The sequence below is a fragment of the Typopeltis vanoorti genome, chromosome 10, assembly GCF_054136105.1.
Source record: "Typopeltis vanoorti isolate ZY-2024b chromosome 10, IOZ_Tvanoo_1.0, whole genome shotgun sequence".
Classification (NCBI taxonomy): Eukaryota; Metazoa; Arthropoda; class Arachnida; order Uropygi; family Thelyphonidae; genus Typopeltis; species Typopeltis vanoorti.
The window spans coordinates 115685195-115700134 of NC_143558.1; the positions used below are offsets into that span (position 1 = coordinate 115685195).

The 14940-nt window shown below is 35.1% G+C and overlaps 1 protein-coding gene across 1 annotated transcript in view; it reads left to right on the forward strand.

The window, feature by feature from the left end:
• LOC150102723 (transcription initiation factor IIA subunit 1-like) overlaps nucleotides 1–14940 on the forward strand; it is a 204589-nt gene that overhangs the window by 65115 nt on the left and 124534 nt on the right. Inside the window, exon 4 of the mRNA XM_090399213.1 lies at nucleotides 6770–6837. Within this exon, the coding sequence (XP_090255339.1) occupies nucleotides 6770–6837 (68 nt within the window). The remainder of the gene's footprint in view (nucleotides 1–6769; nucleotides 6838–14940) is intronic.

Consider the following 14940-nt stretch of genomic DNA (forward strand, 5'->3'; position numbering starts at 1 on the left):
TTGCTATAGACCAGGTGATGGAATAGATGGTGGAGATAGTATGCATAAACAAATTGATGAAATGAGTGGAAGGAGGGTAATTATTATGGGGGATTTCAACTATGGTAACATTGATTGGAAGGAGGAGAGGACACATGTGAGGAAGGAAATAGATTTTATTCAATTATTAAGGGATAACTATCTGAGACAGCATGTAATTGAAAATATTAGGGGTGTGAGAGTGCTTGACCTGGTAATAGCATCTGAGAATTTGACTGTAATGAATATGACCATGTTGCCACCTATTGGTGAGAGTGATCATAACATCTTCAGCTGGGAGGTGGCTAAAGGTGTGGAATTTTCGATTAAGACATGGTATATGTGGAATTACCGTGCTGGCAAGTATGACAAGCTTAGGAGATTGCTTGGATCAGTGCCATGACATGTACAACTGCAAGGGCTGCACGTTGATGAAGCATGGGAAGTGGTCAAGGAGCATTTACAGGAGGTTATGGCTGATTGTATACCTAAGGTCCGAATAGTAAAACAAGTAGGGGTTAAATGGATGAATAGCACCATTAAGCTTGACCTGCAAAAAAAAAAAAAAAAACTGTGGAGGGAATTGAAAGAAAGGGGTGACCTGCAGGCACACGAACGGTATAAAGTGCAGGCCAGAAGGGTAATGAGTGTAGTAAAAAAAGCAAAAGCAGATTATGAAAGTAAACTAGCTATGCAAGCAAAAGAGAATCCCAAACAGTTCTTTTAATATGCTGCAAGCAAGAAAAAAACTGTACATGGCAAAATGATTTTAAGGAATGACGATGGTAAGGAGGTCACTGAATCAATCGATATAGTGGAGTTACTGAGCGCACACTTTGCAAAAGTATATCATCCAGGTGGTGACATTGAAAAAATGAAGGAACCATTAGTTTATATGGGAATTGTGATGAATGAAGTGGAGGTGAATAGTCTGTTATAGAACCTTAATGTGAATACATCTGTGGGATTGGCTGGTATACTGGCACGGGTCTTGCGGGAAGTGGCTAAGGAATTATCAGTGCCCTTGACCATTTGTTTAATCTGAGTCTCGGGGCTGGTTTAGTCCCGAAGGTGTGGAAAGAGGGGAAAATAGTTTCACTGCATAAAGGAGGATCCAAGACTGTGGTTGCAAATTACCGACCGATGAGCATATCAGGAGTCGTTGTCAAGGTCTTGGAGAAAGTAGTCAAGGGAAAAATACAGGAATGGATTGATGAAAATGAGATACTGTACAGGGGACAGCATGGGTTTGTGAAGGGTAGATCATGCCTCAGTAACTTGCTCAAGTTTTATAACAAGGTGACGGCTGAACTTGATAAGGGAAATGGTGATACTGCTGGACCTGGCAAAGGCGTTTGACAGGATACCACATGGAATTCTAATCCATAAACTACAACATATGGGAATGGATATAGGGTTGGTGAGATGGCTAGGTGGGTTGTTGATAGAGAGATATCAAAGAGTAGTTTATTCAGGAGTAGAGTCCAAAAGACAGCCTGTGACTAGTGGTGTGCCCCAGGGTTCTGTTCTTGGACCACTGCTGTTTAATCTGTTCATTAATGATATAGGGAAGGATCTAAGTGGAACAGTTCATTTGTTCGCTGATGATGCAAAGTTGGGTAGGGCGATAGTGAATGCAGAAGATGTCAGTCTTGCAGGATGACTTGGATAGATTCAAGTTCTGGGCTAATTGAGCCTTCGTGGTTAAGAGGTAGGTCAAACAATTCATACTAACTGAGGGGCATGTCTGTTTTGTGAAGTTTTGGTGAATAAATCACACATTTGAGAAGTAAGATTAATTTCTTTAAATTGTCAGCCTGCCAACACTGTTTATATGATCATTTGACTTGTTATGAGTAGCTCAAGTAAAATTGCTGTCTGATTTTCCTATTTAAAGAATGAAGGCTTTCATAAAAGCATCTCTGTAGCATTGTGAGAATATTGTGTTTTCCTTTAGTTAGAAAGCTTGGGTTTGAATCCATCTAGGAAGTGTGGCATTTTTATAGAATGTTTTCAGCTGAAGGTATATAAGTCTTTCTTACAGTGATGCGATTATTTTTTTCATTCTGCCAAACAGGCTGGATGGAGAAAATTCATTTAACAAACATATTTCAATGGCTTCATAGCCTTTTGTAAAATTTTATCTTCTCTTAATTTATTCTTATTATTTACTCTATATTTTATACCTTATATTCTCTTATTTTTACCTCATGATTATTCTTAATTTTGCTAAAACTTTATCTTCAATCTTAAATCTCTTCAATGTCTCTCTTGGCCGATATATACTTACAAGAACGATGCTAGTGGTTTGTTATAACTCTGTAATTCGTCAGCTGTTATATCCTTACTTTCATATAATGTTATTTCGATTTCGTAAGTTCAATCTTATTATACATTAATTTACTGTATCTAGAATCTGTCCTTTTACTTATTCAAAACTGTGTACAATCAAAGTCCTACCAGCTACTCTATTGTTATGTCACTATCTCACTCTGTATTATATCTTATTCTACCTCTATAATAACTCTCCTTCTAATCTATTGTCATGCTCCTAAAATACTAATTCAGATTTATTTCCTCTTCGGATATTGGCAAAATTTATATTTTGCTGCGCCAGCCAATATCCCATAACAGAAGAGACTCTTGTTCAGAGAAATAATTCAAAACGTAAAAGGATACACACAATAATTTATCTCATGCTAGCGCTGTGCAGATTCAGTTAGCAGTCGTAGACCGAATCTCGATTTAAACAATTATATCTAAATTCCTTCCCGCCAAAAAGGTTCAATTTCATAAGTGGTGGTTTGAATTCCTAATCAGGTATAAGGTACAAAGCATGTTTATTGGAAAAACATAAAATATTTTACAGTTATTTAAGTTTAAATGCTCAATGGATCAAAATTTACTCTAAGTTAAGGGTTATACTAAATCACAATGAATCGGAACAAATTAAATCCTTCAATTATGAAAGGATTAGGTTTAAGCATAATACTACTACTATATAACTCCTTTCACAAATTACTCACAGAATACTTATTGAACACTTTCATTAATACTCTATCAATGATTACCTTAATTCTAAATTTCATTTAAGCAAGTCTAGCCATTCACAAATCACTGCCTATTTAACAACTCTTCTTTGTTCCACAAAGGCTTAATTAATTCAGTCAAATTCTCACTAAAAGTTCTCTACTAGTGTCCTTTAGTTACAACACACACAAATTTCTTGTTCTTCTAAACAAATTTTTAACATAGAAAGAAAACTCTTGCATTACCGAATCCTTTCAGATTTCATGCCGCCATCTCATGTAGGTCTGGATTACCGTACTGCATATTCTTCGGCTGTCTTTGCGCCTGGCGATGTACTACGCTTTTTCTTCTAATCGTTTCCGACTGTTGCGTGCTGTCTACCGCTCCGCAGGAAACTTTCTCCAATGGGACATTCTGCTAAGGCTCGATTCCACATGGTCCGTCATATCGCGATCAGCTCTGCTTGAAAATCTTCAAGCATTCTCAAGAAAAGAACCTGCCGTCCGTCATTACCGTAGAAGACCCACCGCTCTCTCACGAATCCTCCGACCAACTCACCCCAAAACTCGAATCCTGCACTCGAAAATCAAAAGGCCTCTTAAAACGGCGTGCTTCGTCTTTTAATCGCCCTATTCGGGTGCCCTCTATTCAATGCGGTTTTCACCCACGAACCCCATCGTTCATGTCCCTTGGGTGATCCTACACTCTCGCTAACCTGTCCGGTTACATTATTCTAGGTAGGCGCTCTGACATCATATTTCCGTGTAGGTATAGCCTCCATCGCTTCGCTCGGCTCGTACCGATTATACACGATTATTCCGGATTACTATTATAAACTTTTCTCGGAATTTCGCAAAGTACTAGACAGCTTACTTGGGTATTACAAATAACCTAGCAATAACTCTCACTGTATTGCACACATGGACTATACATTATTACAAGACATAAAACAACACTTTATAATTATTAGCCGATGTGCAGATATCTCCTTAATAAGTAATTGTTTGTCATGTTAAATCCTGAATAAAGAATTTACTTGTAAAGCTCTGCATTCAGGATCTAACAGGTTTGTGGGACAAAGGAGATATTAATGGCAGATACCTATTCCTTTGTCTCACACTGGTTCTGATTCTTTTTTCGGATTCAGGGAAAATTTATTTTTCACTGCGCCACCTCGAATCCTAGATTAACAGATAGCGTAGAATCAAGGAACCAGAACAAGTTTAGCATGCAATCTTATGTCACTAAGAGTTACGTTGCAGTTGTAGCCTCTCAAAAATTTATCTCCTGCTGTGGTTCGTATTTTATGAGCAAGTGCAACAGAGAAGAAAATCAGGCAAGTCATCAGTTAAACAAAAGAAACAAAACATTTAATTTAATTGAAACATTGTACATTCTATGAATTTACTCTTAATAATTAATCTGCAATTGCTAATGACTGAGCACTAATTACTTAGATTCTCTATATCTATCTTAGCATGCATGACAAAGAACTTCAATTAAGGCTTACAATTTACACAAAAAAAATCGCACTTATTCATTAATACTAAGGACAATTATTAGCTGAAATATCTGTGAAAGTTTCAATGACTACATTGCAGAATTCAAAACTCGCACGCTAGAATGGTGTGGGAGAATAAATTGGAGAATTCATGAAAAAAAAAAGATTAAGGAGAATTATTGGAGAAAATATAACAAGCTAGGATCTTTCTCATATAGGGGTTTCTGGGGACTTTTTTTGCTTTAAGACAATCAGAATCTTATCATTATTTAAATTTGAATCACTGTTTAGGTTTTGCAGAACTGCATTTATTACTATCTACCCATGATTTATTTATTAAAGTTTGTATTATTAAATACTGAAGTGCAGAATATTGAAATGATTATCTTTCTTCACACAAGTTTTCATACTTTGCATTGTTTATATAGATTAGGATATCCTTACTGAAGTGTTCTATATCGCTTTGATTTTTATCTGTTTTGAAAGAAATAGTGCTTCATCTCGTATTCTTAAAATTTTGCAGCTGCTAGATTTTCTTAGAAATGTTCATTGTGTTTATACTGTTTCAGTTTTGAAAAGTTATTTTGTACTTTGGGTTAGATGCTCTTTAACAACAACCTGTATATCTTTGAAATATACATTTGTTATTTGCTTATACGAATAGTTTTACTGCAAGTTTTTTTTAAGGGATCAATCTGTAGGAGACTTCGATTATATAGCAGAAGTTTCTCTAAGTGAATGGTCAGAACTGCCAAGAAAATTGTTTTTGGGTAGTGAATTGGTTAAATGGGCAAGTTTTTATAAATAATAATGGATGCTCATTGTAATGGATATTAATTTTAAACACGTAGTTTTCCATTTAGCAAGTATCTTATGGTTAGCATCATAAACCTGAAAGATATATAGTTAGTTTCACTTTATTAAACTCGTTAGACTATTTCTTTAGTCTAACGAGATGTAATGAATTTCTTTTAAAAATTACATTGTTATTAAGGACTTCAATAAAAGAAATTCACTAGAGAAAACTTTCTTTGCCCCAATGATTTTCAGTAGGATATAGTAAATGTGTATACTATGGTAAGTTACTGTTGGAACTGACTGTCTTTTATTTTGATAAATGTGGCATCCAGAAAAAGGTTTGGTTGCTCTTAACACAACTTCATTAGCTTATAATAAATTTAGTTTAATCCTTTATCCAAGTGTGAGCAAACAAAGTTTGCACCTGAAAGTATCTTCAGGACTGGGGTAAGGTGGTAACAACACCAGGGCACTCCTTGCAAAGGGGGAGCAAGCGATCAACACTCCTATCTCAGTATCTCCCATAAGGGAAGGGCCACTAACCAGACTCGTTTCGACCTTTATTGAGGTCTCTTCAGTGGGAGCCAAGCCCAAGTGGAGATACAAGGCAGAAGCATTAGCAGGTCATCTCTACCTATAGGAGTTGCCAAATGGTGTGCCACCCTTTTTTAATAAATTACCCTGGATTTAGAGAAAGATGTTGAAAGTTTATTTTTCACTTGGTTAGAGTATAATAAATTTAGTTTAATCCTTTATCCAGGAGATGTGTTTTACATTATGGGAGATACTGAGATAGGAGTGTTGGTAGCTTACTCCACCTTTGCAAGGAGTGCCCTGGTGTTGTGCCACCTTACCCCAGTCCTGAAGATACTTTCAGGCGCAAACTTTGTTTGCTCACACTTGGATAAAGGATTAAACTAAATTTATTATACTGTAACCAAGCAAAAAATAAACTTTCAACATTTTTCTCTAAATCCAGAGTAATTTATTAAAAAAAGGGTGGCACACCATTTGGCAACTCCTATAGGTAGAGATGACCTGCTAATGCTTCTGCCTGGTATCTCCACTTGGGCTTGGCTCCTACTGAAGAGACCTTAATAAAGGTTGAAACTAGTCTGGTTAGTGGCCCTTCCCTTAATGCATAACATTAGACATATCCGCAAGGAGATGTGTTTTGCATTATGGGAGATACTGAGATAGGAGTGTTGGTAGCTTGCTCCACCTTTGCAAGGAGCGTCCTGGTGTTGTCCCACCTTACCCCTGAAGATACTTTCAGGCGCAAACTTTGTTTGCTCACACTTGGATAAAGAATTAAGCTAAATTTATTATACTCTAACCAAGTGAAAAATAAACTTTCACTAGCTTATTTTTTTTATCTATTCTTATGGTTTTTTTTTTTTTTTGTTTTGTTTTGTTTTATAGCTGTTGCCCATCAGTTGCTATCTGGAATTGCATTTCAACAAGCACTTCAGTATCGCACTACAGAGGGGGTAAGCTTTTTTTTTATGCATTTTTATTTAATTACATATTAATTGCGAACTAAATAAACATTACCGGTACAGTAAATCCTATTAAATATCAACTTGAAATAATCAGATTTAAATTTTGATTATTTCCCAATCTTATGTGATTAATAGTGGTTATTAATACTGAGTGATGTATTCATAAGGATACAAAATTTGCAATGCATATTGTTAAAATAAATCTATCAGTAATTTTATCTCAAACAGGAAAAAAAAGATGCTAGCCCTGAAACTGTTTAGTTTTGGCAGAGGGGGGGGAAATGCAAATCTTTGATCAACATTATTTGCTTTGATATCATATTACTTAATATATCGAGCACTGCCCAGGAACCTGATAGTGTTTCACTGGTTCAGTAACCCTCTATTAATTCCGATTAGAACAAAGAAAACACACACAAATACTGTGTGCTGTTGCTTCTGTGTTACACTCAACCTTCTGTCCTCCCAGTAGTTGTGTGTGCATGCATGCACACACACATATATAGATAGATGGATGTTATTAAGAGAGACTCATCCAGGAAGTCAGGGACTTATCGATGGAGGGCCACATACAACACGCCCCAGCTATCATGCTTATTCTTGAATTATACGTTTTAATTTCATTATTTGTAAGAATTAATTGTTAGTTTTAATCTAGTTATAAGATTAATTTTAATTATTGAGTAAAAACAGTTCAACGATATAGCTTTGTAGCAGAATCTGCAGGCCTTTAGTTTTTTCATGTCCCAGTTTCTTTGTTATCCAATTGTGATAGACTTCTAGGAACTTTGAGCAATGAAGTAAAAAAAAAAAAAAAAACTTTATTCTATATTTGGTTTAAATTCGATGAATAATGCAACCTGTAGAGATAGCTGTGAAATGGGGGGGAGAGAGAGAGAGAGAGCAGAAAAACTGTTTTTGCCATTTCTTGCTTATTATCAAAGGATTATATTTCTTTTATAATTGGATTTAATATATCAAATTTGGCATGTATTGGCAGGTAAAAATACTGAATTAGTAACATCTCACCTGCAGCTGAAGTTATAGAAGGTGAAATCGAGGTCTATGAGTCTTGAAATTATTATTATTAGTCACACCTCGGAGTGCTCAAGAGTCAAAACTATACAACTGAGAGGAGACCTCCACATAGCCTTTAAAGGAATGCAGAGACCTGACCAGGACTTCTGACCTAATGTCCAATCCTTATCTTCTCTTGGTGCATCCTGTTAAGTATCTACCTGGATACTGAACGGACGAGGATGGGCTGGCAATTTGGGATTTAGCTGACCAAATTGTATTCTTATTGGCTTAAACAAAAATTTCAAATGATGGTACAACATGATAGAATTTCATGGCAGCTACGGCATCCCCTGGTTAAACAATTGCGAGGTAACCAGGGCAAACCGCAAAAAGTAAAAGTCAGTTACTGGAACAAATCCTAAAACCTACCCTAACTCAATCACCAAATTTCAAGATTGGTACTATCAACATAAGAAGCCTGAATGGCAAAGAAATGGAGCTAGCTGAGGAATTAGATAAGTACCAGATCAACATAATAGGGGTGACTGAAACAAAAAAGACAAAAACTGGTGAGATCTTTCTGAGCAATAAGTACAAAATGTTACATTCGGGCAATGACAATCAAGTAGGAGTAGCCATAGTATTCAACATTAAATACAAGGCTAGTCTTCTTGAATGGCATTCAATAACAAGTAGAGTGATGTGGCCAAATATCAGAATGGGGAACTGGACAATGAGACTCATTTGTGCCTATGGTCACACAGAAGGTTCTACTAAGGTCGAAGTGGAAGAATTTTTTTAGGCTTTAGAGAAGGCATCTGACACAGTGAAAAAGGAAAAGTTTGGTCCTTGTTGGGGATCTAAATAGCAGAGTAGGAAATGATTGTCAGACATACAAAAATATTTTGGGAAAATTTGGAGAAAAGAGCAAAGCTAATAATAATGGCAAATACCTGTTGGATTTCTGCTCAGGACATGGACTGGTTATTACTAACACCATGTTCCAACATAAAAATGTGCACAAATTCACATGGAGAGAAAAGGCAAGGAATAAGAAAAGTCTCATTGACTATGTTATTGTTGATAGTGATATTTTCCCACCTGGTGCAGGACACTGAAGTGTACAGAGGATTTGTAATTAGAAGTGATCACCATTTAGTCTTGAGCAGGATAAAAGTGAATTTCGCGTTGAAAAAAAAAAAAAAAACGAACATGTAAGAATCTTTTAAAGCGAATAAAAGTTGAGCAGCTCTCAGATGTGAACTGCAGACTAAAATACACAAATATTATTGAAGAAAAAATAAAGAGTTTGAGAACAGGAACCAAACCTTGGAGATTCAGTGGCAAGCAGCCTTGAAGAAAACACCGATTGATTCGGCCAGAGAGGCACGTTGTGAGGTTTGCAAGGATAGAAAAATCAGAACTCCCTGGTGGACACAGGAAGTTAAAGAGGCAGTGAAGGAAAAGAAGAAAGCATATCAAAAGTTCCTGGCAAATAAGTCAGCTTTTACTCTTACAGAATACAGAAACAAATGTAAGAAAGCTAAACAGTGTGTAAAACTAGCTAAACAAAAGTCATGGGAGGACTTTGGCAAGAATATAGAAAATAAATATCAAGAAGGTGGCAAAATATTCTGGAGGTTGTTGAAGAAGCTTAGGAATGGAGGAAAGAGTGCTGTAAAAGGAATTAGAGATGATAAAGGTGATATGAAAACAGGAGAAAAAGATATCTTTGAAGTATAGAGTAATTACTTCAAAAAATTGTTAAATGAAACAAGCAGTGATGATAAAACAGTGGTAAAAAAACACTGACCAGGCATTCAATCAGGAATACATATCTATACTTTAAGTAGAAAAAGCCTGAAATGTGGAAAGGCAGCAGGAGTAGATAATATTCGACTAGAAATATTTGATTATGGAGGTATAAAAGTCTTATAGTGTGGCTGCACTGCATAGTTCAGAAGGTTTGGACAGAGGGTTGAATTCCAGATGACTGGAGTAGAGCTCATATTACTCATATAAAAAGAAAAATGGAAATAAAACAATGTGAGAATTGCAGAGTTATTTCATTTGGTGAAGAACAAGCTGAATTCAGTTCAAAGAGAGGCTTCCAGGATCGGATTTTCACTTTACGACAGATAGTTGAGAAATCTTGGTAATATAACAAAGATCTGTATTTAAGTTTTGTAGATCTGGAAAAGGCATATGACAAGGTGCCAAGAGAGAGAAGCTATTCAAAACGTTACAGTTATATGGTGTTAATGTGGCATTATATCAAAAAATACGTAGTCTTTATTTGAGTTGCAAATCAGCAGTTAGAATTGAAGGAAGTACAGGAAGGTGGTTTAATGTTAAATCTGGTGTCAGACAAGGATGTACATTATATATCCTCACTGTTATTCATTATCTATATGGATCACATTATGAAGGAAAGTGGTATTAAACCTGATATCAAAATTGGAGGAGTTAATCTCAGCTCTTTGCTTTATACAGATGATGTTATACTTCTAAATAAATCTGCTACAAGTTTGCAAGATTCCCTTACTAAATTGATTAACTGTTGTAATAGATATGGTATGAAGGTCAGCATTAAAAAGAGAATGAAAATGCAGAAACATTGATGAAAATATCAACTGCATTGTGAATGGAGAACCTATAGAACAAGTGAAATATTTCAGCTTCTTAGGCATGATTTTTAGTGAAGATTGTAAATTAAATATGGAAATAGACAACAGAATCAATAAAGCTGGTATGGTAGGAAGTCAACTCAATAAATTTATATGGAATAAGAGAAATTAATTAACCAAAAACTAAATTGTCTGTATACAAGACAGTGTTCAAACCAATTTTAACACTTGCTAATCTGAGAGTTGGGTTAGAAATAAAAACACTATATCAAAGACTAAGGATCTCAGATATGAGTCCTGAGAAAGATTTGGGGCATGAACAGATGGCCTCAATGGCAATATCATATTAAAAATGAGGATATTAGTTAAGAACTTTATATTGTCAGCATCCAGGAATTCATTAGCATAGCTAATCTCAGGGAGAGGAAAGATTTGCAAAGCAAGTGTTTTCTGACAGGTTATCAGGAAAAAGACCCAGAGAAAGATCAATATGTAGGTGGATTGATACAGTAAAAAGTGCCTTAGAAGACAGAAATATAAGACCTCATGATATTGGGGTCTTGACAGGTAAGAGACTGATTTGGAGGAGAATTGTAGATAGGAAGTTAGTAACGGTGTAAATTTTTCATGTAGTACTATCATATCCTGTACACCCCTTGAGGGTATATGGAATAAGAGAAATTAGCCAAAACACTAAATTAGCTGTATATAAGACAGTGTTCAACCAATTTTAACTTATTGATCTGAGAGTTGGGTTAGAAATAAATACACTTAATCAGAGACTAAGGATTTCAGATATGAGTCCTGAGAAAGATTAGGAGCATGAACAGATGGAAATATATCAGGAATTTGACGATGATGATTAGTCACGCTTCCAGGGAGTTGAAAGTCTCATTGAAGGAGGACACTAACTACCATCATCTACATCAATGCGATCTACCACCCACCACTACCACTAGTATTTTCACAGACAATTACAAACATCTATGCCCATGGCAGGATTTGAATCCACAGCCTTTTGGCTGGAGAGAGAAATATCATAGATTGTTGGCATATGTCATTGTTGCAACTCTTCATTAAAAAATGTGCTTTAAATAGCCAAAAAGTTTTCTTACTCTGTAGAATGCTGCTGATGTTTTTTATTTATTTATTTTACAATTCTTGTCTTTTTATTGCTGATTTTCATACCAAATTTGTTTCTACAGTTATTTAATTTGGTAAATAATCCTGAAAACCTGTAGCAGATTTATGATGATAATGTCACTTGTATAAAGAACAATATTTTTATTTTTCTATTTGATTTCAATAATGTAGTAATAACTACCTTAATAATATAATCTTTATTGTTATTTATAATCCATATGGATTATAAATAACACTGAAGTTTACATTTACAGCCCTGACTAATGAAGGAATACCTTGGTCTTATAACGTTAATAACATTTTTAAGTAGATATGTCGTTTACATTATTGCTAACAGTCATATCTTCACACAAATGGAAATTTAATCTTGAGTAGCTTGGTTTAAGGAAATATGCCAACCATTTTGTGAACCTATACGGTTAGAAATTTTTTTTACATTTCGGCAATAACATTGTCGCATTTATAGATAACTGTAGCATTAACTAGTGTAGACCTTTTACTTCACTTTGTTTGTTTCACTATTGTCGCTAAATTTTATAATTTTAGTATGTAATGTAATAGGTTTACTCATCTTCTTTCTTTTCACTGGAAGCATTAACACCCTTACTCTGAATTTTATCTGCCATTATTTAACAACAATAAAATAAAATAATAGTTATAAACACTTTATAAATCACAGTGCAACCCCAAAATAGAGAGAGAACATTTTAAATAAATTTTAGTTCGTTATTACTAAGCATTGGTTGATTCACAGCAGCATATGCTAAAATCGCTGTATGAGTGAATAAGACCTCGTATAGATGGACATTTGTCATAATTGAAAAGCATCATATGAGTGGATCATTGTAAAGTGAAGCATCACAGAGTGGGGATAGTTGTGCTTGCGTTGGTTTTCGTTAATCATCTTTTATATGTTCTTAAATTCTAATTGTTGATTCACAATTGAACTATAAGTTTTAAATTGCTTTGCATAACAGTTTATTCATACCATACAGAATGAGTATGTTTTGCTAAATTTACTACTTATCACTGTATTTTATTTTTTGAGATTAATGAAACTTTTTGTATCAATTTCCCCTGTGCAAGAGAATTAAAACCTAATGTTATAATGCCATGTGGGGGTCATAAAGACAGATGGAAGAAATACAGATCCTTATTCTGAAATTTTTCTTTAAGCAAAAGTAGGTGATTTTAACATGACTGTGTACTGAATATGTAAAACAACATCCATATTTAGAAGAAACGCACGTATAAACCACAGTGAAAATTATTTAATTGTAAATATTTCAACTTAAGTATCTTAGGACATCATCAGTACAGTATTTAAACAAAAATTAGGAATAACATACTTAGGTTGAAATATTTACAATTAAATAATTTTCACTGTGGTTTATACGTGTGTTTCTTCTAATTATGAACGCACCACAGGTTTCGTTATTTAAAAAAAAAAAACAAAAAAAAACATCCATATTGTTTCGCTACATTTCATTTGGCAGAAGTTAATTCCATTGTGTTATAGTCAGTGCAAGTTTGATACTTTCCAGGCCACTCAGGTGTTCAAAAGATTATGTTATTGCATCACATGTCTGCTATTATGGTCTAACAAGATAGCATCATTCATGTCATGATTACACTACCATGAAAAGTATGAATAGTAGGAATCCAAACAACACATTGTCAGCCATGTTATTTAGTATTTTCTTTCCTAGTGTTGTGTATTTAAAGCAAATGCCTGTACAAATTCTAGCAGTCTCATGGTGTATTCCAATTACCTAACTTGCTTACTTTATTGTAGAAATTCAGTAAATTACTAAGACTAGGTCTCCTCATTGCAAAGCCAGGCATCCCCATTACAGCATCAGATTCTTATCCACTGATTCCTGAATTCTGCCATTAACTTTTCAATATCTTAACCTATTCCAGAGATATTAACTGGTCTATTATTTGCTTCCTTCATGTAATGGGACTATCTTAACTTTCCATTCTTTTGGACTCTGCCAGTGCTGAGACTTAAATTATTGCTGTGTCATATCAGCACTTTCAAATCCTGTATACCTTCTTAATCACATGCATTTTAGGTAACTAGCCATCAGTTGCATAAATTCCACCCTTCCTCACATAACCTTCCTTCCAGTTTATGTCCCCATAGTTGAAGTCTTCAACAATGATTACATGCTCATTCAGCTAATAATATAGATGCATATCATCCACATCTCTTTTTACTGCTCATCTTTTATCTCACACCAAACAGCTTCAAATGCCTTCATCACCTCTATCTTCCCTGAATTTATGCATATTCTGCTTGCAATTCTTCTATTATTATCAATCTCCCCCCTATTGCCCACAGGCCTTTCTTGTCCATCCTGTCTGAAAATATCAATTCTTTGTATCTTGTCCCTCTGACAGTATCTTCATCTGGCAACCAAGTCTTAATGTCTGTAATTTTTAGCCGGTTCAAGTTAACTAGTGCCAACAACAGTCCCTGGCATCAGTATACATGCATTGCAATATTATTGGGGCTGATAAGCACCTTTTTGAATCTTTTTAATGAGTGTCTCATTCATATTGGAGACCTCAGAAATTGCATTATATGATTTCTTACTCATTCACTTCAAAAGAGTCTGCATGTATGTTTACCTGCATTCTCTCTGATAGTTTCTTGCTTTTTTATTTTATTTATTTATTTTTTTTTTGCATCCATTCTTTCTTCAGACACATTTCATTTTGACTCCACCTAAAAAGTCACAAGACCTATAACTCTACAGTGCCATGTATGGGCAAGTGATTGAGTAAAATGCTTCTTAATGATATTGCTTCTTTGAGAATGAGAGGTTGCACTCAGTGGGAAAAACAGTATGGGAGAGATTGTTCCAAAGAATAGAGGTGGATGGAATGAAGGAAGCTGATGAGAAGTTAGTTTGGTGTGTTTGAAGCTGGACAATGTATGAGTGTTGGTTACTGATCTACTTCTTCTATGGTTAGAAGAAAGGGGAGAAATGACGGCAGCTAATTCAGAGGAGCAATGCCCATGAAAGTACCTACAGAACAGACCACCTGTGATAAAGTGAGGGAAGGGTCATCTACTAAGCATATTGTCCTCTCCTGAATATCATCAAGATTCTTAGAGAGATCTTGGACCACCCCAAATGTGGGAACAGTACTCCAAAGTTGGACACATTTGAGACTTATAGTGTTAGGAGTTTAGAGGAAGAGAAATAATGTTTAGAACGGAATAGAACACCAAGCTTTTTGGAGGCTATGTAAGTAATATATTTGTGCCAGGATAAACTGGATGTGACAG